The 25653-nt window shown below is 39.0% G+C and overlaps 1 protein-coding gene across 3 annotated transcripts in view; it reads right to left on the bottom strand.

Annotated features, from left to right (window-relative positions):
* Positions 1–1128: 1128 nt before the first annotated feature.
* The window catches only part of MFSD5 (major facilitator superfamily domain containing 5), a 39661-nt gene continuing 15136 nt past the window's right edge, over positions 1129–25653 (bottom strand). For all 3 annotated transcript variants that reach the window (XM_044083889.1, XM_044083890.1, XM_044083891.1), the window contains exon 2: positions 1129–2991. In XM_044083889.1, coding sequence (XP_043939824.1) covers positions 1587–2948 — 1362 coding nt within the window. In that variant the 5' untranslated portion in view covers positions 2949–2991 and the 3' untranslated portion in view covers positions 1129–1586. The remainder of the gene's footprint in view (positions 2992–25653) is intronic.

The raw sequence follows: 25653 nt of genomic DNA, 5'->3' as shown, positions 1-25653 counted from the left end.
GGAATAAAGAGAAGAAAGGCTTAATAAATTCTACTTAACTGTCACACAAAAGGAACCACCAACACTCGAGAATGGAGAATCACATCTGTCAGCGATGGTGGCAAATGAGATCTGCAGTGGTTGAGTACAGTGTACAGCACTGTGGCTAGTGGGAGGAGTTCAAGGCTGGAGCCCAAGTCTGTAAAAAAGCAGGTGAATCAGATCTGTAACTCAGTTGTGAGGAAGAATGAAAAGGACATCAGACTGCAAACCTTTTCAATGAAGAGTTCCAGGCTTTTGTTACTGACCTCTGAAATTGAAGAGGAGGAAAAGGAATGGGAAGCCTTGAGCCACTTCTTTAGCTTATGCTTTTCTCATGAATAGAAAGGAAACTGCCTTTTTAAGTTGCTTTCAGGCCAAAGGGCTTGGCCTCTGCTGGATAAGTGGAAGTCTGAGAGCAATCTTTTGACACTATCTTTTCACAAAAATATCATTTAATACGTCTCATTTGTTTCCAACTATGGAAGAGGTGAACTGTCTGCAATACAGAACATGGAGAAGTACTACTTTCAAAGACATGTCACACGCACTTAATATTGACCCTTGGGAGGGAAACATGGCTTTCTGGCTTATTGAGTCTGCAGATGTCAAAAACATACTGAACCAACAAGAAAAAGAAAGGAAACAAATAAAAAATAAGTTGTTTTTCTCTATTATCTGAAGAGCTGAAAAATGGCAGAAAGCCAATAAGGTGACCCTATGAAAAATGGTAATCAATAAAGATCTGGAAAGATGGGGTTGTGTGTTATGTGAGCGGAAAACAGGAAAAGTGGTTGGCAGCTTAGATAAGTGTTACCTGCTGAACATTCTCAACGCCTGCAGCCTTAGTCCAGATGTTAGAGAGAATGGACCTCTTAAGACATTCCAAGTTTCACGCACATCTTAAGTGGATGTTTCTTGAAATTACAAACTAATTTACAACAATCAATGTATCATTTAACATGTCACTCACAGAATATGTATCACTACACATACAAGTATTTAGTTGAATGTTTGCTTACTAATTATGAAGTAATATCTTTCTGGTACAAACTCTTTGTATACAGCTCTGTTAGGCATACTTGCAAGTGTACAGATAGAGGACTCAAATTTCGACAAATTATTTAATAAAAAACTGTACAGTTGCACATGTACATACTAAGCTGAACTATTACTGAAAAACTCTTAACGTGGTACCCTTCTGCTGCAAAATCTGTATACAGCTCTCCGCTGTTACGCATGTTTGTGAGTTTGTAGATACAGGACTAAACTTTCAACAAGAAGTTTAATAAAAAAATATTCAGAATTCCACAGTAAACTAAACAAACCATGCCCGAGGAACACAAAAGGCAAGCATTCACAATTTTACAAGATGACTGTCCATGTAAAATCAACAAGAAACCATATTCAGAATGCACAATCTCGTTCTAACAGACTACAAATTTATTGTGCACGATAGAAGAGTCATTTGTATATATGCCCTATTCATATTCAAATGTACAATTTTACTGTGTGCAATGCAGTCTGACCACCATAAGGTAAGGAATGACAAAAAGATGGTATCATCTTTAATGGCTGTCCACGTCAGAAGCTTCTGTCTGCTCTTCAGGGACTGTCACTTTCAGCTCTGTGTTATTGCGGACAACTGTAAACAAACTCACAACAGCCAGCAATGCCATTACCATCAAGGCTGCACAGATGGCAAACATGTTCCTGGTGCCCGTCTTGTCACTGTCATGTAGAATAAGTAGACCAAGGCAAGCTAGCAGATTTAAAGGAACTCTGAACCAGTTCATCACACCAACCTGACTTGTCTCTGGTATCACTTTCCTTCGTAGAAAGCCCATGGCTGGGAAGTAAAGCCCACAAGCAAGCTCAATGAGCAAAAAGGCAAGAAAAGACTCTGAAGGGTTTTCCTGGCCAGGGTTGGTTGAAAAAGTCAACATGAACAATGAAAAAAAGACCATCAGGACTGAGAGAGATAAAATGTGCATTGGCTGAAGATGGTACTTTTTTGAGGTGGCTATACGATATAATGAAGACCCAATCATACTGGCTGCCATAAAACTGGAAAACACAATTCCTAAAGGTGGACCGTAAGGATCTAGAACTGGTGTCCATAGAAATATGAAGATGTACACAACACTTTCAAACAAAGCTTGAATTGTGCCAAGAAGCAAGACACGCCGGTCTGAAATAAGGCACTTCAGGCCATCTGTGCACATTTTGGCAAACCTAATCCTTGGATTACCATAATTTTCATTCCAGCTTCGCATAATGAAAACTCCAGTCAACATGAGAAATGGGATCGAGACCATGAAAGGTGCAACTGGACCTAGTCCAAACCACTCAGCAAAAATATTTGCAATGACTCCAGCTCCAATTGCAATAATATGATTCCAAAAAGAAGCTTGTGAAGCAGTCAAGGTAATCCATTCTGTTGGGAAGTCATGCCTTTGTGTGTGCTCATGGATATACCAGGCCTCAAAAGCAGTGAAGAGAAGAGATGTTGACAGACCTCCAAGAATCCTTCCAACGATTAGAACAAAGTAGTCCTGAGAAAGTTTTGTCAAGCAACATATTGAATATGTTAGTGAAAACAGAATACAGGATTTTTTACGTCCTACCCAGTCCGCTAATGAAGTGGAAATCAACCCAAAAAACACACTTGAGGCAAAGCCACAAACAAAAATTATTGCAATTTGGGACTCAAGAAACTGGTAATGCTGGTAGAGCTTGTAGAGATACGGGCCTTGCAGCCAGTCAGCAGTCAATGCCAGAAAGTAAACCTGGTAATATTCTAATTGGAAACTGAGGAAAACAGAATTGCTGCAAGAGCTACTCTTGGTCTTGGTCCGACAGGCGGAGAACTCCAATCCCAAGCACAGTGCCAGGAGACCAAAGAAGGCAATGTAGGTTGTGATCAGCATGGTACCTCATAACATGATGCTCATAATCCAATTTTTACAATACCTGCAATACAGAAAAATAAAATTAAGGGAGAATGAAAAGTTCTGTGAGTTATTAGTCAGAACACATCACACAATTGTGACAGATCCTAACACACCCCAAAAAAAATATTTAACTTCACTACTCAAACTCTGCACAATCTCAGTGATGCACTCCAGAATGTGGACATTGTGGATTCATCTATTTATTTTGTTTATATCAAACTTTGTGTTAATTTAACTGGTATTTTTAATGGGGGGGTGCCATAAGGCAAAGACAGGAGGATTATTCCTTTAGTAACCAGCATTCAACAATACAGTGGCAGAGTCCTGAATTATTTTTTGTTTTCAGGAGCCGAAGGAATGGTTACTACTTCAACCTGCAAATAATGACAATTTTCTCTCTCCTTATCTCAATCATGTTAGCAGTTTAAATCCGTAATCAGAGATCCTTTTCTTTTTCCTTTAGGAAGACAAATTCATAACTTGATGCACTGAAATCATACCCAACCCTATCATAACTTGGCATCAATGTTTCTTCATACAAGTGTAAAAAGACTTGGTACATTGAAACTGCCATATCTACAAATAATTCATTCCGGCACTAATCACAATTCTACCTCCCATGAAGAAGATCTTCACTTCAGACTAAAATATAGGAGCATGGTGGCTAAGTGGAAAGACTGCTACTTCACATCCCCAGGATTTAGTATGCAATCCAAACTTCTGGTCACGTGGTATGCACAGTCCACATTTTCTCACTGTCTGAATGAGTTTTCTCAGGGTACTTCCAGTTTCCTCCAAACATGCAAGCACTGGTGGTGGGGGAGGGATGTGTCTTACCCCAAAGCCCCCCCCCCCCACAAAGTGCCCCAGTGATTATTTTACTCTGGGTGTACCAGTGATTATTTTACTCTGGGCGTACTACTTTACTTTTTCCTAGCAAACCTCTCCTTAAGTATGTACGATGTATGGAGTTAAGTGCTTCCATGTATATACACAAGCTTTTCTGAAGCACAGACATTTTGAAATCTGTGTATGGAGTTAAGTGACCATGGGTTTTTGCTGCAGGGGTTAAGAGAGTTCTTGAACTACAGAACAGCCTGAAAAACATAGTAAAGTATGTGTATATGTACATGTATAAAATGCTTCAAATCAGTAAAAGCTGTCTGGTTAAGTGACTTTCTCAGAGTCGCACAACAGATCAATATGGAAGTAGAAAGAATCAAACCTCGTTCTCTGCTCATTAATAGCTTGTAGCCTCTCTCCCTCTCTTTTTTTAAGCAAAAAACTACCTCTATAGAATTACTTGAATCATAGACAAACTTACATTTATATAAAAATAATTAAACCACATTAGGTTCACATTTATAAACATTATACTGTACAAAATATATGTGATGTGTAATCAGACCAACATTACATAAAATTATTCAATTCCTGCCTTCTCTTAAAACCTCATTCCTCCTATAGAACATTTTTTTCTGCATGTACAGTTCTCACAATTTCTATTTTTGTGTGCAATTTACTCCACACCTTTTCTCCCACTTCCTCTTCTTTTACCTCTATTACAATATTCACTACTTCAAGTATGGTTGGTTTAGACTTTGATTGCCATTTTCTAGGAACTGCTTTTTTGGCAGTCACCAGACTTAAATACATGGCTTTACTGTATCTAGGCAACTCAGATCCTGTAATCCCAGCTCAGAACAATAATTTATTTAGTTACACTCGCTTGTTCAGTATTAGTACTCCTGACAACGGTACTCTGTAGGGAATATATTAAAGTTTCACTAAACAACACAGCCAAAATGTATAAAATAATGACAAAGGCCATTAAAAGAGACCCAAACTTTAATGTAAAATGTACAAAAACTAATACAAGCTCCAGTGTCTCGGCCAAAAAGGCCTTTTCAAGAGTCAAAAAGCTCATCATCGGCAAACAATTAAATATATCACTGCATTAAAAAAATCCACTTCAATTAAACAAACAAGTAAAAAAAAATTCAGTTCAAGAACCCTATACTTTATAGAAACACTTTCCAATTGGATTCTAAATTTAGGCCATTGGGGTCAGTGTACCATATTTCAAAATAAACTCTCTTTAAAAAGTAGCTTCTAGTTTGGGTCTCTTTTACTGGCCTTGATCGTTATTTATACCTTTTTGCTGTGTTGTTTTGGGATACTAGATTTCATGACCAGTGACCCTTCGCTTAATATACCTCATGTTTTTTTGAGATGAGGGTGATGATGCCACACAGAGAACTATGGAACAGTATATGCTGCGGCTGCAGAACAAGTGACAGACTGGGGAAGTAACTCTAGAAATGGTGTCCTTTTACATACTTGGGGAAAGGCGTTTGGGTAGATGGTCGTAATTGGAGATGATGGATCCTTTTGAATCAGTGGGACAGAGACCAGATGAACATCTTTCTGCTGAGGTAAAATGGCTTTAGATGGACTGGAGCGTTTACTGCATAAAGAAACCTCAGGTTTTTTTTATAATTTTACCAGTTTAAAGAGATATAATGAATTAAACATAACACCAAGGGGTCTACAGGTGTATAAAAATCCTTCAACACCTTTTGACCCTGCTAATGCTGAACAAAATTTGAGATACGCTGGAAAGCAGCAGCACATTGTTGTGTGACTGAGTGGGTTAACATTCTGATTGAATGGGATGTACCAAAATGCATGCTTAGGAAGGAGATTTCCTCCGTTTGTACTACTCTTACTAGCAAAGTGCCTCTGCCCCGCTTTGAACAAGCTTTAAAATGACATTAATAATAGTTTGAAGGATTTCTCCAAAGAGTTAATAGAACGGAAAATGAAAAAATTAAAAAAGGACCATTAATGATTATAGCAATGGTTCAGCCCTTCAGGCTGATGCGAATAAAAAGTGACAGCAAAGGGGTGGGCACTCTTTTAATCAGGAAACTAATTTAAGACAAGGCAGACTGACTGCACTTACTGTTTTATTTTTCTCATTGTAATGTGGAATCTCAACCAGAAGCACGTTAGAAGGAAATGTGGATAACAGTAATGACATTTTTTTCCTTGCGATTCTTCTTGGGAAGAGGATTCAGTGACTGCATACTGTTTATTGAATAATGATGGTATGTTGTATAAAAGTGATTTTATTCCATCATTTATGCATGAACATATATTAAAAAAAATTTAGCTGTGCTAAATTATGCAACAGAAAAAGTCTTTAAGGATTTTTAAATTAAAAAAATGTGATGTGAAATATAACTTAACTAAATGTGAATGGTTGGCTCTGAAGAACCTAAGCCAATGGCATGAGTTAGTAACAAAGCCATCAGATAAGGGGAATAAGACTTTGGTAATGCATTATTTACAGTATGAAAAAATGTGTTATGAACATCTAAATGATACTGATACATATAAGGTTGCAAATGTGTCAGTATAATCAAACAAAGGCTAGTTTTACTGAGTCAATACAAAAAGGTGATAGACTGGGCTACCTGTCTAAAGTGGATGTTGAAAAGAAATATTAATGGATGTACAATGGTGAAATTTTACTGTTTACCTAAGGTACACAAGAACCTGTTTCCACCTCAAGGGAGGCCCATAGTTTCAGCCAGTAACTATTTATTGAATAACATGGGCTTGCTATTGCATCATTATTTATTACCTTATGTAGAAAGGTTAGCTTCTTGTATATGAGACAGTTTTGATTTTTTGGAAAATATAAAAATAAAATTGGTCAACAGGGAAATTCTGGCTAGTGATTGAGGTTTGTAGCCTTTATACTAATACAACATAAATGCGGTATGAAGACCCTGAGATATTTCTTAGGCGATAATCCCTTGTCTAACTTTCAGTTAGTTATGGTTTTGTTTTACTAATATTTTTTTCAGTTCAATGGTAGAATTTATAGGCAAGTGAAGGGCACTGCCATGGGGGCATATTTTGCCCCCAAGTATACCAACCTGTCATGGGTATTTTGAGTTACAACTTCTTCATCATATTGGGTTTTATGAAAACCATGTTGTTCGACATTATAGACACACTGATGATTTAATATCTTTATGTGATGGGGGGATGTCAAGGTTACCGATTTTTTTTTGGGTGATTTACATAATCAATTTGGTTTATGTTTTGCTGGAGTACAAAGAGGTAGGAAGGTCATCTTTTTTAGATCTAGAACTGGAAGGTGTTGTAAATGTGAGGGTGAAAACTAGAGTACATAGGAAACCTTTGGGCAGCAACCACATTTTGCATGATGGGAGCAGTCACCCCCCCCCCCCATTTGATGAAATCTTTACCTTATGGTGAATTATTCCATATAAAAAGACTTTGTAATGAACAAAAGGTTCTTGAGGTAGAGTTTAAAAAGACGTGTGATCAATGTACACAACAGGGCTGGGATAGCTCTTGTATTCAGGACGCAAATTATAAAGCATCCACTAATCAGCTAGCCAAGGATGACAGGCATGATATGGCCAGAAATAATAAGTGGTATAATATTAGAGGTGGATCTGAAAATAAAGAAAATAAAATTATGCAATTTGTTGCAGAGTGTACTATTTTTTGCTGATATTATTTCTAATATCATTAAATATTACTGGGACTTTTTATTTCAAGATAAGAGTTTAGTTGTTTTTCTTATAAGAGGGGCTATAATGTGAAGGACATGTTGGTTCATAGTTATTACACAATGACTGGCCATTAGTATTCAAAAACCTGCATGCTGACTGGCCAGCCCAACCAGCGTCCCCGTTGTAAATCCCAGAATATACCAATGGAAAAAGGTCTGGTCACCCAGATTTTTTTCCGTTTGTATATTCCAAAAGCTATTGTTTTTTCAACAAAAAAATTAAAAAAAAAAAACTGTAGTCCGTACTTCGGACATACCCGAGAGGCAGCATGGAAGAAATACAAAGAAAATCAGGTAACTTACTTAAAACTAAAGACACGTACCTCATTTTCTTTGCATTTCCTCCATTCTGTCTCTCTGTCCTACCCTTAAAGTATCTCAAACTTTTTTTTTAAAAAAAAAGGTACTTGCGTATTATTGCAACCAGAATTTTGGTTGTGAAATTCACATGCGGCAATGAAAACCGGTGCAGGAAACACCATAGGGTGTTATTTTTAACTCCTTACTGATGAGAAATCAGTTTGGCTTACATTCAGGAAGAGAAATAATCCTGCAAGCCGTCTTCCCGCTTCAATTGGCAGGGAGGAAGGAATGCTGAAGAAAAACACGGACATATGAAATTGATTCAAATTATTAGTGTAATTCCTTCGGACTGCCCAAAAAACTTTACATTACAAATTGTCCCTGTTCCTAAAAGTAATGTAAATTTTGGGGCAGTCCGGAGAAATTAGAATAACATTTTGAATTATAATTAGGTCTGCCCTATCATCATGCATAGCTGGTATTTCTTCATGACAAGGATATCAGAAATTGGCTGTTTAGGGAAACGCTTCCATTCGAGTTTTCATGCATCTTCCCCACACAATCCAAATCTTACAGTGGGTGCAAATACACCGGTGAGAGAAACAGCATCTGAGCTTGTATTTAATTCACCATCCAAAGTGGGGCATTACACACACTTATGTACTTATATTACACACACTTAAGAACCCAACCGACAGGACAATTGCAGGCATTACAACTCAAGTGTGCGTCTGCAATGCACGCAAGACAGGGAGAGGGTTTCTCAAATTGTCCCTGTTCCTAAAAGTAATGTCAAGTTTTTGGGCAGTTGGAAGGAAGTACAATAACAGTTAGAAGTGTTTCATGCACTTGATTCTGTGGAGGTATGTGGATCTCGCAACCACGAAAATCTGGTTGCAATAATACGCAAGTACAAAAAAAAATGGAGCAACGGAGACTTTCATTTCTCCGTTGCTTCCTTTTCAAAGCATTGATGTACTGGTATGCATGGGAACGCAAGTCCCATACGCATGCGCAGTACATCAAAACAAGGCAGCAGTATACCACCAGCTGTGGAAGAACAGTAATGTGCTGTTATACAAAGACTTTACTTAAGAAAAGTAAGTATTTTTTTTCTTAAATAATGTCATTGTATAATAGCAATAACCGACTCCGTGGTTGTGGTATATTGAAATTTATGGTTGACTTTATTTAATCACTCTGGCTTCGCCCTCGTGATTAAACCACACCAACTGTGGGTAAATCTTCAACATACCACACCACGTCATCAGTTATTGCTTAATTATACCACACCGGTTCTATATAGGAACATGGATGTGAGAGAAGTTGGTACTATTCCTTTTAAGCATTGCTCTGGTTGTACACATGTAGTTAAATTTTTTGACAGAATTAATAATATGATTTATACACCCAAGGAGTTATATAGTTGTAGTACAGAAGGGGTAGTATATGCCTCAAAGTGCTACCCCGGGATCACTGCAGTGGCTCTGCTGGACAGTGGCGCAGGGAGCTAATAGCTCTGCTGGTCAGAGGCACAGGGAACTAATCTAAGGGGGTGGCGAAAGCCAACACATTCAAGCTAGGCTTATAAATGCCCTTGGGCAGGTAGCCTAGTACTTACCTATGAACCTACGTAATCTTTTTTTTACATATGAGAAACAAAAAGAACATTTAGAACTACAGCGGATATAAAAAGTGTACACACCTCTGTTAAAATGCCAGATTTTTGTGATATAAAAAAATGAGACCACAATGAATCATTTCAAAACTTTTCCCATCATTGGAGCTTGTATTGTTTTTTGAACGTTTTTCATTAAAACGTTTGGGTCTCACTTACTGGCCTTGCTCATTATTTTTAATATATTAAAGTTTGCCAACTCTGAGAACATATGCTCCTAGGTACCTCTTTCTTCCGCATTACACCTCCAACATTTTTCATCTGCTTAAACGAAAAATTCTTTGAAGTCTGCTTGGGTTATAAAAGTACCCATACAAACATTTACAGGCAAAATCCTAAAAATCCTATGTACCTATGAAATCTTCTAAATTTTGTTGCTTATTTGGAAGCCATACATATGTCCTCCCATTGGTACTTTGCGAATTGCTTATCCAAACTCTTCACAATCTTTACAGACCTTCTTTGACCGATTCCTAGAGTTATCATGCAATATATCATAAGCCCTACTAATTAACCCTTTAACAGCAGCATCTGCTCTAGATTTAGATTTAATTAAAAACTAAACCAGTGGAGGTCTTTTATTTAGGATGCCCCTATCCCTTTTTGTTTGCCTATACACTGATGGCAATCCCTGATAGGGAAGTCAATCTCTAGCCAGCAGTCCGAATGTTTTCTTAGCCTCTTCCCATTCTGTTACTTATCTCTATTTATTTCCAAAACCGTGGTTCCTTTGCCAGTTTCCACCAGTCCCCCTTCTTGCCTATTCTCTATACCCCTAATTACAATCATCCTTAACGGCAGAATCTCCTTTCTCCATTCCCATGCTGTCTTAAGTTCTTTGCATACTTTCTGCTACTTTATGAATATACTATTCTGTATGACTGTTATTCTCCTTAAGGATCTGCTTCCAAAAAAATCACACTTTCCTTTTTTCTTGACTTAGCCCCCCGCCCATTATCATCCCTTTCGACTTTTGAATTGTAGCTTTTTGCTTGAATTATGTAAGATCCTTAACTGTGTAGCTGTAACTTATCCCTTCAAATCAGGTAATCCTAAACCTGTGTTCTATTGGAAGGATCAACGTATCCACTTGACTTTTGCCCGCTTCCCCTCCCAGATAAAATCCTTCAACTCTTTATTACCATCCACAACTTCTCCTTTGTTTGATAAAAATACATCTAACCTGTGTATAAAACTGTAGGGACTAAACATTTTTAGTGCTTGTGTCTTGTAATCCATATCCAAAACAAGAACTTCAGGTTTCATAGTTCTTGTATTATCTTTTTAGTCTCTTCCCATATATTGTATGCTGCCATAATAGAAACCTTTTTAACCCATACTCCTAAATACTCCATTTTGTTATGTCCCCATAAAGATGGGTATTGCTGAACCAATGCATGTGTGGGTACATAGTTTACAGCTATAGCCTTGGTTTTTCTTCATTAATTTTACATCCTAAAAAAAACATGAAACTGTCTCAGAATGTTCCACAACACTGACATGCCCTTTTTTGGTTCTATCAAGTTGAAAATAATATAACCTCCAAATAAAGCTAACTTTTCTGGAATACCATACCAATTATATCCTTGAATAGGAGTCCCTTATTTTCTTTGCCAAAGGTTCTAATTTGAATGCAGATAAAGGGGAGACAGAACAGACATGCCAGGTTACTCTACACAGACTCAACTTAGCAGAGAGGAACCCTCTCACTTTGATTTTTGTCTGCAGTCCCTCATACATCCTCCTAATTAACCTTATTATTGCATCAGAAATTTCAAAAAATTCCATTGCCCTATTCATCAAATCACAGCTTACTCTGTCAAGACCCACCAACAGTAGCATTTTCTTACATTCCAATTGCCTCTGGATCAATTATTCTATTAATATTGTCAAACGTTTGCCTCCCACCACAAACACTGATCCATATCTATCAGTTTTGGCAACAGCTGTGCCAGTCTTTTAGCCATTATAGACATACACTACTGCTACTTTAAGTGATTTCTGCATTTTACACTGTTTATTGCACTTTAAGTTACTAATTGTTGCAAATTGTTTCTGTAGGCTACACACTAAAGTGCGCTAGCCGATTTACAGCATTTACAGCATTTACTGTCTGTTTTTTTCCTTGTCTCTGTAAAAAACAAAAAAAAAAAAAAAATTCTCTTGTTTTCCCGCCTTACTGAACTAGAGTAGTCCAGTTTCAGAGTTACTGATCCCTGGGCTTTGTTTTTAGTTCCTGTTACTGATCCATTGCCTTATTAGGGAGGAGGGAAGTTTCTTTGCTTACCAGTGGGAGTGGGAAGCACTGAGCAGCCTTTCTGTCCGATTTGGTGAAGTTTCAGCCAGAAACTAGTAGTCCATTGGTCGTTTTGGGCCAATTCCTAGCTCCTTTCAGCCCCCTGCTATAAAACACGCTAAACATGCGTTTTCCAGCTTGTACCAACTCAGCACAGATCCTCGTGGTGGCCTGCAGAGTGATCCAAGCAGCAGAGAGCTAAAAGAGTGACTTTCTACCAGATATAAGTATTTTTTTGGGCTTTCCCACTGTTATTTAAGCTAGTGACTGCATTTCGCCTGTTTTACTGCTACTTTAAGTGATTTCTGCATTTTACACTGTTTATTGCACTTTAAGTTACTAATTGTTGCAAATTGTCTCTGTAGGCTACACACTAAAGTCGCTAGCCGATTTACAGCATTTATAGCATTTACTGTCTTTTTTCCTTGTCTCTGTAATAAAACAAAAAAAATCTCTTGTTTTCCCTTACTGAACTAGAGTAGTCCAGTTTCAGAGTTGCTGATCCCTGGGCTTTGTTTTTAGTTCCTGTTACTGATCCATTGCCTTATTAGGAAGGAGGGAAGTTTCTTTGCTTACCAGTGGGAGTGGGAAGCACTGAGCAGCCTTTCTGTCCGCTTTGGTGAAGTTTCAGCCAGAAACTAGTAGTCCATTGGTCGTTTGGGCCAATTCCTAGCTCCCTTCAGCCCCTGCTATAAAACACGCTAAGCAGCGTAAGCCTTGATTTAGCTGGAGTTCACTGTTGCACACAAGAGCAGCGGCGGTTAAACAAGGTTAAACTATTTGGGCCATCTAAATTCCACTCTTCCAATTTTCCCTTAGAACTACCTTCCTCGAGCTGTACTGCTGATCTAACCAGCATATCCTATAACTGAAAAGTTCATCTCTACTTGATTCCCAAGTAGACTATTCTCTATCTGTAAAGCCTAGCACTTACTCCTACAGTACTTGCACCTTGATAAAGCACTCTTATTATAGATAGTACCCCACCAGCCTAAAACCCACTTCCCCCCGAGTCCTTTGAAAGTCTCTATCTACTACTTCTAGTATGTCGAGGGATCAGTTGCTAGTGTCCTCTCCAGCTCAACTGGTGAACCTGGGAATATTGAGGCAATGTTACAATTGCCTCATGTACCTGAACAATCCTCTCCTTCTCCCACAAAACACAAATACATGCGAGAGATGCAACTATACGGCCAAACTGGAGGCTGAGCTCTCTCAACATAGGACTGGCAAGACCAGACAGGAGGAGAAGGTAACCACACACAATACATACCCAGTCACACATGGTACCATCACAACTTCAAATCATACACATACTCACACAAAGACATACTCGGAGGCTCTGATCAAAAATTTACCAAAACAGCAGAGGCCACCAAAGCAGACACCCAAACAACTACCACCTCACGACCCAACACATAGACCACACAGTCAGAGTGTCAAACAGTCACAGCCCTTAAGGCCAAACAAAATGCCAGACACACTTGTCATTGGTGATTCCATAGTCAGACACACTGGCGTCCGCTCACCAGACTGAGTAAAGAGAAGGTCACAGTAAGCTGCCTGTCGGGCGCTAGAATCCGCCACATAACGCAAGCACTCAGGTCTCTCAACAGCAGGTACAAGTGCGACTCAGTCATTGTCCACGCTGGTGTCAGCGACCTGAGGCGTACCTCCTTGGACTACATGAAAGGGACATCGAGGAGCTCTCTGATTATGTAGCCCAGGCAGGTATGACCCTGACCTTGAGCAGTATCCTACCTTCACCTAGAATGATGCCACAATACAGTGATAAGATGATCAGCTTTAATAATTGGCTTAAATTCTGGTGTCATTCAAAGGGGATCCAATGTCTGTTTGTCTGGGATGACATGCTGGACAAGCCACGCTGCTTCATGAGGGCGGCTTGCACCTGTCACCCCTGGGCTTCCGGATATTGGCAAAGGCTCTTGCCACCCCCATAGTGCCTTTTTTAGGCAAGGCTCAAATTCTAAACCTACCACCCTAGAACACCAAAAAGGAAAAAAACTAAGGGTAATGCTGCTCAATGCCAGAAGTCTCAATCTCAAGATGCACGCACTCGAGGCCCTTCTCAATATGGAGAACATCGATGTCTGTGCTGTGACAGAAACCTGGTTCAAGGCTCCTGAGAGCACCCCAGCACTAACAAATTTCACCTCATATCACGCGTTCCAGCCCCAAAATCCGGACAACACCAAGAAAGGAGGGGGGGTGTCCATATTCATAAAGGACACCCACACCTCAAGATTGGTGGCAACGCACGATGCATCGGAGACCATCCAGGTGCAATTAACCATAGGCAAGACTGCTCTGCAATTTGTAGCATGTTACAGGCCACCCTCTCAAACTCAGGAACCTCACATGGCCTTCCTGAAAACATTGGAGGGGATAAATGTATCTCCAAACACCATCATACTAGGTGACTTCAACTACCCTAATATAGACTGGGAACACTACTCAAGCCCGAACACTCTAACCCAAAGATTCCTGGAGTTCATAAACTCAAATGCCATGGAACAACTAGTCACCATCCCCACAAGAGGAGAAAACATACTTGATCTCATCATCACGAACATGGGATCAAAATGTTCAACACCGGAAGTATACCCCTCACTGGTGAGATCAGATCATAAACTAATCTCGCTGGAGGTCCTCATGCCGCCGCCACCTGAAACAAAAAAGACCACAGTGAAAAACTTCTCAAAAGCCGATTTCACACTTCTAAAAACTAGTGTGGTCTCCTTTAAGGCCCCTGAGCCAGTGGTAAACATTACTCAAACCGCTGAATCACTTACAAATGCCTTCTACCAGCACCTACAGGACTGCATGGATCAGGCAATCCCAAACAAAACTAAGACTCTCTGTACCAAAGGCAAGCGTCCAGTCTGGTGGACCCCAGCCATAAACAAGCTCTACAACAAAAGGAGGAAGCTACTACAAGATAGAGCAAAATCCTTGAAAGGTAAGACACCTTTGATCATTATAAGTAAAAAACTAAGAGCTCTCATAAAATCATCCAAGGCAAATTTTGAGAGAAAAATCGCCAAGGACTCTAAAGAGAATCATAAGGCCTTCTTTAGCTATGATAGAAACCTAGGAGGAAACTCCCAGATATGCTCAGAATTAGTTCAAAATGATGTGAAAATTACTGAACCTACACACATTGCCAACATACTGGCGGACAGGTTCAGTGCAAACTTCTCACCCCCCCTCCCCCCCAAAAGGAGAGATATCTATTCCAGAGGATTGTAGCCCCCCAAACATCTCCAACGCCCAGGTGAGAACTGCCCTCACTAAGGCAAAAACACAGCATCCATGGGACGGATGGTGTCCCGGCTGTGTGCTTCACGAACTCAACGAGGAATTAAACCCACAGTTAGGACAGCTGTTTAATCTTAGCCTCACCTCAGGATCGTACCCAAGGAGTGGCGGCGACTGTGGTCCCACTTCATAAGGCGGTGCCTCCACAGACCCTGGAAATTACCGCCCCATTAGCTTGACAAGCCTTATCTGCAAAGCCATGGAGAGGATCATAATGGAACTCATAAATAAAGACATAGGGAACTTGCAGACTTTGGATCCAACCCAGTTTGGCTTTGTCAAAGGCAGATCCTGCCTCTTAAACTTGGTTGACTTTTCGAGACTGTCACCAAGGCCATTGATGAGGAAAGGCAGTCCATACAGCCTACCTCGACCTGGCAAAGGCCTTGACACAATACCCCACTCAGGTATCATCGAAAAACTCATCAGCTTGAATGTAAACCCATACATCACAAGATGGGTTGCAAACTGGCTAAGTGACAGAACCCACAGGGTCAGAGTTGCTGGAGCCATGTCAGACTCAAAGCCTGTCACAAGTGGTGTCCCACAGGGCTCAGTCCTGGGTCCACTCTTGTTCGGCATCTACTTTTCTGAAGTACAAGCAAACACAGGAGGGTTATGGCTGACAAAGTTTGCAGATGACTGCAAACTGGGCGCCATAGTCGAAAACACATCTGACACAGATATCCTCCATAAGGGCCTCACAGAAATGGATAACTGGTGCCAGAGCCATGCTGGAGGGATAGATTTATCACTCAGAGACTCCCTATGCTGTGGAATAAAATCCCGGTCCATGTGAGGCAGAGCACCTCGCTGGCTCTGTTCAAGAGAAATCTTGACCTGTGGATGGGAGATCGTAGGTTTACCCCTGGAATCATCTCTGTGTCACTGCTGGACAGAGGCACAACAAATTAATGGGCACAGAATTTTTTCATATAAGGGGTGGCGTAAGCCACAAAACTTTGGGCTAGGCTTATAAATGCCTTAGGGCAGATAGCCTAGTATAAACCTATGAACCTATAATGCAAATATTGTTAAAGGACAGAAAATCTGAAACTGACATGACATTTAGTGACCTCAGTCTACAACAATTTCCCAAAAAGTCACATATTTTACAAGGAGCAGAACAAAATAACTATTAGTTTCTTTGCTCAAGAATTCTGGACAAAGCCAGAAATTGTTGGACCCTAAAACAGACAAATTTTAAGTACTGTTTTTTAACATGTTAACCAGGTAAGCCCATTTGATAAAGGTGCCACATTTCCAGGGGTAAACCCTGGAGTACTGCCTGAGCGAGGTGAATGGAAAGCTTCAAACCCATTAAGTGGGAAGCACTCCATTAGCTGAGAGCCTTAAGTGCTAGACAACTCTAATGCACTTAAAAGTTTAAACAGAACAGCAGTAGCTGTTCAGGTATTGCATAGACATGCATTTTCTGAGCAATGAGAATTACGAATTTATGAAAATCCCTGCTGATTTACGAACAACAAAATTTATTGAGGTCTGCCAAGATGGCTGCATACTGATTAACAACTTAACTTCAGCCTTCCCAGTGTGGAAAAAAACTTAAATGCCAGCAAAGAAGAAACTAAAAGAGCCTGAAAGAAAATCGACTAGCAAACGTATTCTTAGTCGCCTAGTTTTCAGCAAGGAGCAGTTCAAGCTCCAGCTTTGGTACAAGACATGGTGTCCAGTAATCTCAAGGAAAAAATAGATTAAATATGCTCAGAGCTGAGTAAAATAAGTAAAACCGTGAAAAAGTATATCAACTCAAAGGGCTGGAAAACATGGAAGAAGGTTTAAATAGATATTCAGATGCACTGATAAAACAGCAAAAATCAGAGATCAAAATGAAGAAAAGGCTGGTTGAGTATGAGACTGTTCAAGAGGAGATGTTTTAAAAAAAATGGTAGAATTAGAGGAACGAGCATGTAGGGAAAGTCTGAGATTTTCTACTGTACCAGGGAGACTAAAATGTATTTTATGAAGGCACAAATAAGCAGCTGGACTGGTGTTCCACAGCAAGAATTGTTAATTGAAAAGGCACACTGTGTGTGTTCAAATCTGGCCATTATGAAGCAGCCAATACCTGTATTAGTAAAGAAGCAAATCTACCAGCAGAAAGAGTTGATCCTGACAAAACTGTTTGTTTTAAAAGGGCAAAGTATTAAAAGCTGGAGATGGAGTGTTTGTGTAAAAAGATTATTCACTGTACACAAGACAAACTTTTATACCAGCAATCAGGGAATGTAAAGAAGCAGGTGTGAGATTCAAGCTGCTGTATCAAGCTGTCTTCAGAATATTTTTCCTAGAGAATCAAAGTAATTTTTGATGCAGAACAGGCAAAGGAGGAAATACAAAAGTTTGTCCAACAAAAAAGTGAGCCATCAAGCAGAAGGGGACTCTGCTTCTTATTCTTCTGATGATGCAGCACACTGAGACACTGACAGTGAACACTTCTCCACTGTTCCAAAGGAAAATGCTTGAGAAACAGGAGTTGACAAGATGAATCAGGAGTACCTTAGAATTGAACCAGAATCTGGCGCTGGAGATGAACAGGAATAAGACCATCAACATGGAAATTAGTAAATGAATGTGAGACTGCAAGCATAACTCTCATTTGTGAAATACATCTGTGTAAGAAAAAAGTGGAAGATGGACATTTGTAGACTTTGCTAAAGTTGTGGGGAATTGAAAGGCATTTGCCTCCCTTCATGTCATTAATGTTTGGAAGGACACTTGGTTAACTTTTTTCCTTCCTCTCCCCTAAGTAGCACAATTTGTGTTCTTAACAGTATTTCTGTGAAACTTTTCACAATATAAATTGCATGTTTTATAGTAAACCATTTTTAGTTCTTTTTGAGAGAGATTAATTGGATGACTTTTTTCTCAATTTTTTTTATGTTCAGAAATGCAGGCATTACAATGCAAAAAGAAAAAAAAATAAGCTTGTTTAAATTAATAGGCTATAGTTACTGAGGTGGGGGATGGGTTGCAAAAATACACACAAATTATATACAGCTGTTGTGTTTTCTCTTTTGCATAGGTGAACATCTGGATTAAGAACATTGGTGTAATCTAAGTAACTAACTTTAAGTGGAAAAATTAAATAACAGCACACAATACAATGAAAAGCTTCCATAAGCAGTAAATATTTCAGCTTTTCTTTAGTAGCCAGCAACTAAGGACTACATTTTTTGTTGTGTTTCCATGGAAACAAGATGCTAATTGGGCAGTAAAAGCGAAAACACCAATTTCTTCAAGGCTAAAAGTTAATGTTGTCTGAAAAGCATGCAAGTTGTTTTTCACATCTGGGAGGGAAATAAAAGAACAAACCCCGATTTAGTGTAAATAAAAGCACAGGCAATAACATGGGTCTTGGCATAAATAACATAAATTTTTGGTGAAGGCCTGCGTTTGCAGCCATCTGTCTGCTACAGTTCTTATTAGGAAGGTTAGACCTCATTATATGAAGATGTATGTAGCCTTGCATTTTTGCATTAACTTAACAAGTTCTGGGGGTATTGTATGTATTTATTTGTTTATTTTTTTGGTGGTTTGTTTTGAGGGTTTTCATTAAAACAGAAAGTCTTATTAAATGTGACATAGGTTCCACTGTTGGTGATCAACCTGTATAAAGGATTAACCTTCCAAACATTAGTGCGTGCATGTATTGCAAAAGCTATAACTAGACATTTAAAAAGATATGTATAATAGATAGGAGTAGTGACTTATCACAATGACACTGCTTTCCATATTATCTTGAAATGTGAATGGTCTCACAGCTATAGACAAAAAGGAAAGAATATTTCTTTTTTATATTAAGAAATGCAGAGTACAAATTGCAGTGCTACATGAGATGCATTTGGGAAAAAAACAGTTGTGAATTTGATAAAGGATTTCCGGATGGATCTGCAGCAAAATATCAAGGCCAAATGAAAAGAGGCGTATTTAATTGCTACAAGAGCTCCAGTAGTGATAGAAGGGGAAAAAAGATGGCAGATACATGTTAGTAAGGGGATACTTACAAAAGATGAGGATTATTGTGGCATGTATTTATATGCCACTGAAAACTGTTGTTATGGAGCTTAAAAGTTTTGGGAGAAATCATCTTGCAGCAGGGAGTTATTACTTATAGGTGGGGACGACTGGAATTTGATTTGCAACTCTAAGGATATATCTGAAGGGTCTAGAAGGGGAAATATTGCAAAAGAAGGTAGGTCTCTGAAGAAATGTATGAAAACATTTGATATGAAAGTCATTAATTCAGTAGTAGAAACTGAGAGAATTTACGTTCATTATTCCCCAAGGTAAAATAAATGCTAGAGTAAAGCGATATTATATTTTACAGGAACCTGTGCATTTAATTGAACTTTGACACACATCCAGTAACTATTTCAGAACATGCATCAGTAATTACGTTGGAAAAAAAGAAGGGTAATGAAGTAAATATGAACCAATTGTGCTGCCCCACCTACCTGATAAAAAGAGAGGAATTTAAGGAATTGGTAGTGGAAATTATTCTGGCGTTCTTAGGGAAGATGGACAGTACTCCAGAAGTTGACATTTAGTGAATGGGATAAGGTGAAAGTTTAGTTTAAAAACAGGGAAATAAAAGACAATGAGATATTTTTAAGAAGTAAAAAGAATTATTTAGAAGGGCTGATGAGTTAGATTATTACAGAATAAGGGGAATCTCACAGAAAAAGAACAGACGCAGTTAGAGTGCTAAAAAAACTTGGGAAACTTGGCACAATGACTTGGGCAACAGAAAGTAGAAAAGGTATTGTTGCCAAACTTGGGGAGACTATAACAAGAAAATAAATCCTGTAGCAGTATTAAATATATTTTGTAAATTTTATGAAAATTTGTGTAAAGCAAAGAAGTGGGGAACTCGAGAAAAAGCACATATGAAGATGTTTATGGAAGACTTGAATATGCCAAGGTTAGAGGTAGATGAGGCTCAACAATTAACAGTTAAGAAAGGAAGAGATGAGATAGAAATGGTGATGTATAACTAGTCTGCTTTAAAGTCTCTAGGAATAGATGGTATTCCAGTGGAAGTTTGGAAACTAGAAGTCAAGAAAGATTAAGATCTGGAAGTTTTTGTTTAGCAGTATTTTAAAGGGTGAGGAAGCACCATCATTTTGGAAAAAACTGTGGTGGTTCTAATACCCAAAGATGGTAAAGACCAGTCAAATCCAACTTCATACAAGTCCATTTCAGTTTTAAACCATAGTTTTAGGTTCATAGGTTCATACTAGGCTATCCCATAGTTATGTGGCTTTCGCCACCCCTTTAGTTTGAATAAAAACTATGCCTATCATTTTGCTGTGCCTCTGTCAAGCAGTGACACTGAAGTAATCCCTGGGGTATATCTGCAATCTCCCATCCATTGGTCAAGATTCCTCTTGAACAAGGCCAGAGAGGTGCTCTGCCTCACATGTACCGGGATTTTGTTCCACAGCATAGGGAGTCTCTGGGTGATGAATCTGTCCCTCCAGCACGTTCTATTTATAACCGTGTCAAGGTTTAAGTCTCCCGCCCTTGTGGTTCTGAGGGATCTAGATTTTTGAGGTGAAGCATATTCATCAAATCTGGGTTTGACATGGCCTTATATGTCAGGCACAGGTCACCTCTGAGCAAGTGGTATGAGACTGAATAGAGCTGGAGTTCTTTCAGTCGGGCAGCATAAGACATATTTTTGAGACCCTTTATCCTTTTGGTGAGGAACTTTTGGGGCCTTTCAAGCTGCAGCAGGTGTCTGGTCAGATACATTCGAGCGGGCATTGTACTCAATCATAGGTCTAATGAGTGATGAGTACAGGGGGATGATGACCTCCCTTGATCTAGATGTGAATCCCTTCATGATCAGGTGGGCGATATAGAAGGTTTTCCTAACTACTTTAGCAACATGAGTGTCAAACGAAAGGCTACTGTCAACCTGGGTCCCCAGATCCCTGATGACTTTTTCTGTGCTCAGTGGATTGCCACCTATATGGTAGCTAGGGGTAATCTTGTTTTTCCCGAAGGGTATGACTATGCATTTTTTGGCGTTTAACTTCAGGCCATGGCTCTGGCACCAGCTATCTGTTTCCGTGAGTCCCTTCTGAAGGATATCCGTGTCCGATGCACTTTCCACTATGGCGCCCAGTTTGCAGTCGTCTGCAAACTTTGTCAGCCAAAGTCCTCCCATGTTGGCCTGTACTTCTGAGAAGTAGATGCCGAACAATAGGGGGCCAAGGACAGAGCCCTGTGGGACACCACTTGTGACCGGCTTGGAGTCTGACATAGCGCCGGCAACTCTAACCCTGTGGGTTCTGTCCTTAAGCCAGTTTGCAACCCATCTTGTGACATATGGGTTTACATTTAAGCTGGTAAGTTTTTCTACAATACCCGAGTGGGGTATTGTGTCGAAAGCCTTTGTAAGGTCAAGGTAGGCTGTATGGACTGCCTTTCCCTCATCAATGACCTTGGTGACTGTTTCGAAGAAGTCGACCAAGTTCAAAAGGCATGATCTGCCCTTGACGAAGCCAAACTGGGTCGGGTACAATGTCTGCAAGTCCCCTATATCTTTGTTTATGAGCTCCATTATGATCCTCTCCATAGCTTTGCAGACTAGACTTGTTAAGCTTATGGGGCGGTATACCAGGGTCCGTAGAGGCACCGCCTTTGTGGAGTGGGACCACAGTTGCCGTACGCCACTCCTTGGGCATGTATCCTGTGGTAAGGCTGAGATTAAACAGCTGCCTTATGTGCGGGTTTAATTCCTCATTTAGCTCGTGTAGCACACAGCCGGGGACACCATCCGGTCCCATTGATGCTGTGTCAAATATTTTCTATTCTTAAAACGTTTTAAGTGTATAAAAAAATATTTAAAATCTTTTCCACACTGCGTTCCTCGTTTCTGATTCTTGAGCTAAGAAGATGAAAAGGCAGATGGGGTCCAGCACTGCATGACTCTGACATTAATCTGCGATACATTTCTGCGACATTATGATTGGAGTCATTCATTTGATTTAGATAATGTGTGCCTGTTTGTGTTTAATCGTGCATAGTGGGGTTACATAAACTCAAGTGCAGTCAAAGTATTAGCAATGTAGTTGGCAGAATGCAGGAGTAACTAAGATGAGAAGAAAGGCCAAAGTTGTTTGTCAATGAGAATTTGTAACTAGTGATGCTAACTAAGAGAATCTGAGAACAATTTGCTTATTTTGTGTGTGGGGGGAATCCTGGAATTTTACAACTTATGCTCAAATCTCTAATGCTTGAAAAGCTAAATGTGTGGTAAAAAACAAAATATTACAACTGATGTATAATTTTTTTGTCTTATAAACAGCAGGAAATTTTAAACTGTAATCAAGTGATTGTTCTGGTAAGCAAACAGACTGAGGTATTAAAAAATGTTTTAAAGTATAAAGTCAACAATTTAACTACAGTGCGAGTGTCCTTCCTAGTGGTTATAAAAGTGTCACATTTTACCAGTCTGTTCTACATTATGCAATATTCCACTTAAATGGAAGTTTGACTATCGCTATAGTTTCTTTAATTCTTTTTCTTCTTATGATGTGGTATTAATGATGTTACAAGCCTGCTTGTATTCATACTGCTTGCGTTTTTTTGGTTTGGGGGGGTGTTGCCCAGCTTTCCCATATAGGGCTTTGGGCATTTGTAACTTGAGCCGTTTCTCCTGAGTATCTAATGTTTAAAGAACTGCATATGTGGTAAAACAAGTGTAAAATAATTCTTTAACTATGCTGCAAGCTCCCTCCTTAGTTGTTGGTATATGTTCCACATTTTGCCCATTTGTTCCACCTTATGAGTTAGTATAGTGTTGCATATTTTGAAGATTTAAAGTTGATAATGGCTATAGTTTTCTTTAATCACTTTTCATGTTGAGGCCATGGATGTTATGGTAATGTTAAACCATATTGAACTCTATGAAAATAAAGTAGCCTCAACTTAAGAATATGTTGTTTTCTTTATCATACTCTTCAAAATTGCTAATTCCTAAAACTCTTCTGTCGTGAGAGTTCTTCACGGACTACTATAAGATTATTCAGAAAAATCAAAAAAAATATATCCTGGAATCAATTATGACATACAGGTTCATTGACAAATGCTAGGCTATCAGTCTTGCAGGCCATTACAAGTCTAGCCAACAACCAGAGGTCAGAATCATATCATGTACTTTGTATTTTTGAGATAAAACAGCTTAACTATTATGTCCAGCCCTCCATCTTCTGAGTGCTAGCCATACCTCTCAACCATCTCTATTTTTGCAGTATGTCCTCAATTTTGCTTCAGATGTTTGTCCTGTCCCTCATAATACTTTTTGAGTTTAAGGTAAATCGCTAATTATTACAGTTAAATCAGTAGAAATAGTCACTACAGTTTTATACTTACTGTTCAAAAATTACATATTGTTCAAAACTTTTTCTAACATTTTAAGTGAGTTAGAATAATATTTAAAAACGGTTCCCATTTTATACCCCATTACTTTGGTTTTATCCAGAATTCTTGACCAAACAAGTTTAGAGGTATGGTGCTTCACCAAAAACATTCAGATCTAAATTATTTCTATTAGTTTTACTTAAGCAAACCAGAAAAAAAAAAAAAGGGAGTACTAGGTAGTTTGTGTTGCTTCATTTGCTTGGTACGTTTTTTGTCACGCAGTGCTGTAACATTTTTATTTGCTGTCTCAGAAGCTCAACAGGTAGAACACACACCTTTGATGCAGAAGGTTGTAGTTTTGATTCACATGCCAAGCACTTGGACTGATTTTTTGCACTACTAACACTGCATTGCAGCTTAACAGGGGTGCTGCACTCTTGGGTATGCTGCCCTTCAGATGAGATATAAAAATGAAACTCCGTCTGTGTGAGTTGGTAGCAGCTTGGGTGGATGTAAACTTTCCTGCAGCACTCCAAATAGAACAGCTGAAATTAGCTAGAGTTACTGGCCTAATTTCCCTTAGCATTGATATCACCATAAGTACACCGTGAAGAGAAGCCATTATCCTAGATGACTAACCCAGTCAACAAAAAGTATGCAGGAATAAATTATGGCTGCCACTATGTGTTAGTGATTTCATTATCATCTTTGTATGCTAACTATTAAAATACATCAGAATCATCAAGTGTTTAAAAATATTTCTCAACGAACCTGCCACTGTAAAGTTGGCTTGGAATGTTTTTTTTTTCCCAGAATTCACTTAATGCCCCCCTTTATGCAAGTCTTGCTAGATATATGGAAATAATTTTTTCTGACTTCCGTGTAAAGAGAATGGCAGTAGTGACAGTCACAGGCATCTAGCACAGTTTCTGGAACAAATTTTCATTTTTGCTTGAATTACTCAGATTTGCGTTCTCAGAAGAGCTGTTACCTCTAACACCTGTAAATGTTCAAAAAAGTAAACTGAACTCTATGGAAGCTTCCAATTTTTAGTCAAAGCGCTTCAAATTCAAATTATTATTAACAGACTTTCAAACTATTTCACTATTCACCAGTGTCTGCAGTGGTAAAATATATGATTTATCTTAAACACTAGCAAAATGTATTGTACTTGTTTAAACTGTTTTCTCTACAATGCAGCACAAAGCAAAATAAGTCTGGCTTTTTGTTCTTGAATATGGGTTAAGGATATTCCTTTTCTTTCTACTGAGGCACAAATGCCTTTGTGTATGACATTTTCCCAGTTATTTTGTATTGGCAGCAATGCCCTTGACTTGCTTCATGGGGAAATTCCAACAGTTCATCCAATCTGTAAACCTTCAGCATAACAAACCAGTGTTTTTTTGTGCGTTTTAAACATTGCCAGGACTGGCAAGAATATGACATTATGGTCTTCATTTTAACTGTGGACTATGGATGAGTTAACATGCATTACTTATTGTATTCTTTATTGGTATGGTGCCCCCCCCTCCCCTCCACCTGTCCTATGTACCTCACCAACTAGCTACTACACCCCACCAAGAAATGAAGCTTGGAACTGCAGCTGCATTCAAGTGGACTGCCTGCACTAACTTGTCAACATACTTGAAGGTAGTATTTACCTTTGTTCTTGTGGCACATATTTTGGCTGCAATCACCAATATGATGCATGTTTGATCTATTGTTCTCTTGTTAGTTTATTTAAACTGGTGGGTCACAACAGGGTGGTCTGTTCTTAAACTTCACATAACAGTTGGCTCTAGTAGGGCTGACTAAATATAGGCATATAGGTATATATACACACACACACACACACACACACACACACACACACACACTTTTAAAACCAAAGTTACTCAGTAATTTGGGTAAAAAAACTATTCTATGAAGTAGGGGCTATTTTAAGGAAAGACATTCCACAGATTTTTATTTATTTTATTTTATTTTACATTTGTTAACCGGGCTAGTCTAGCTGGATATATGTCCATTTTCAGTAGAGGCCCGGGGAGAAAAG

This window comes from Protopterus annectens, chromosome 9.part0 (assembly GCF_019279795.1).
Source record: "Protopterus annectens isolate FY-2018-M chromosome 9.part0, PAN1.0, whole genome shotgun sequence".
Taxonomy (NCBI): domain Eukaryota; kingdom Metazoa; phylum Chordata; order Ceratodontiformes; family Protopteridae; genus Protopterus; species Protopterus annectens.
The sequence above is the reverse complement of the archived record's forward strand: the minus strand, read 5'-3'. Positions and strand labels throughout refer to the sequence as shown.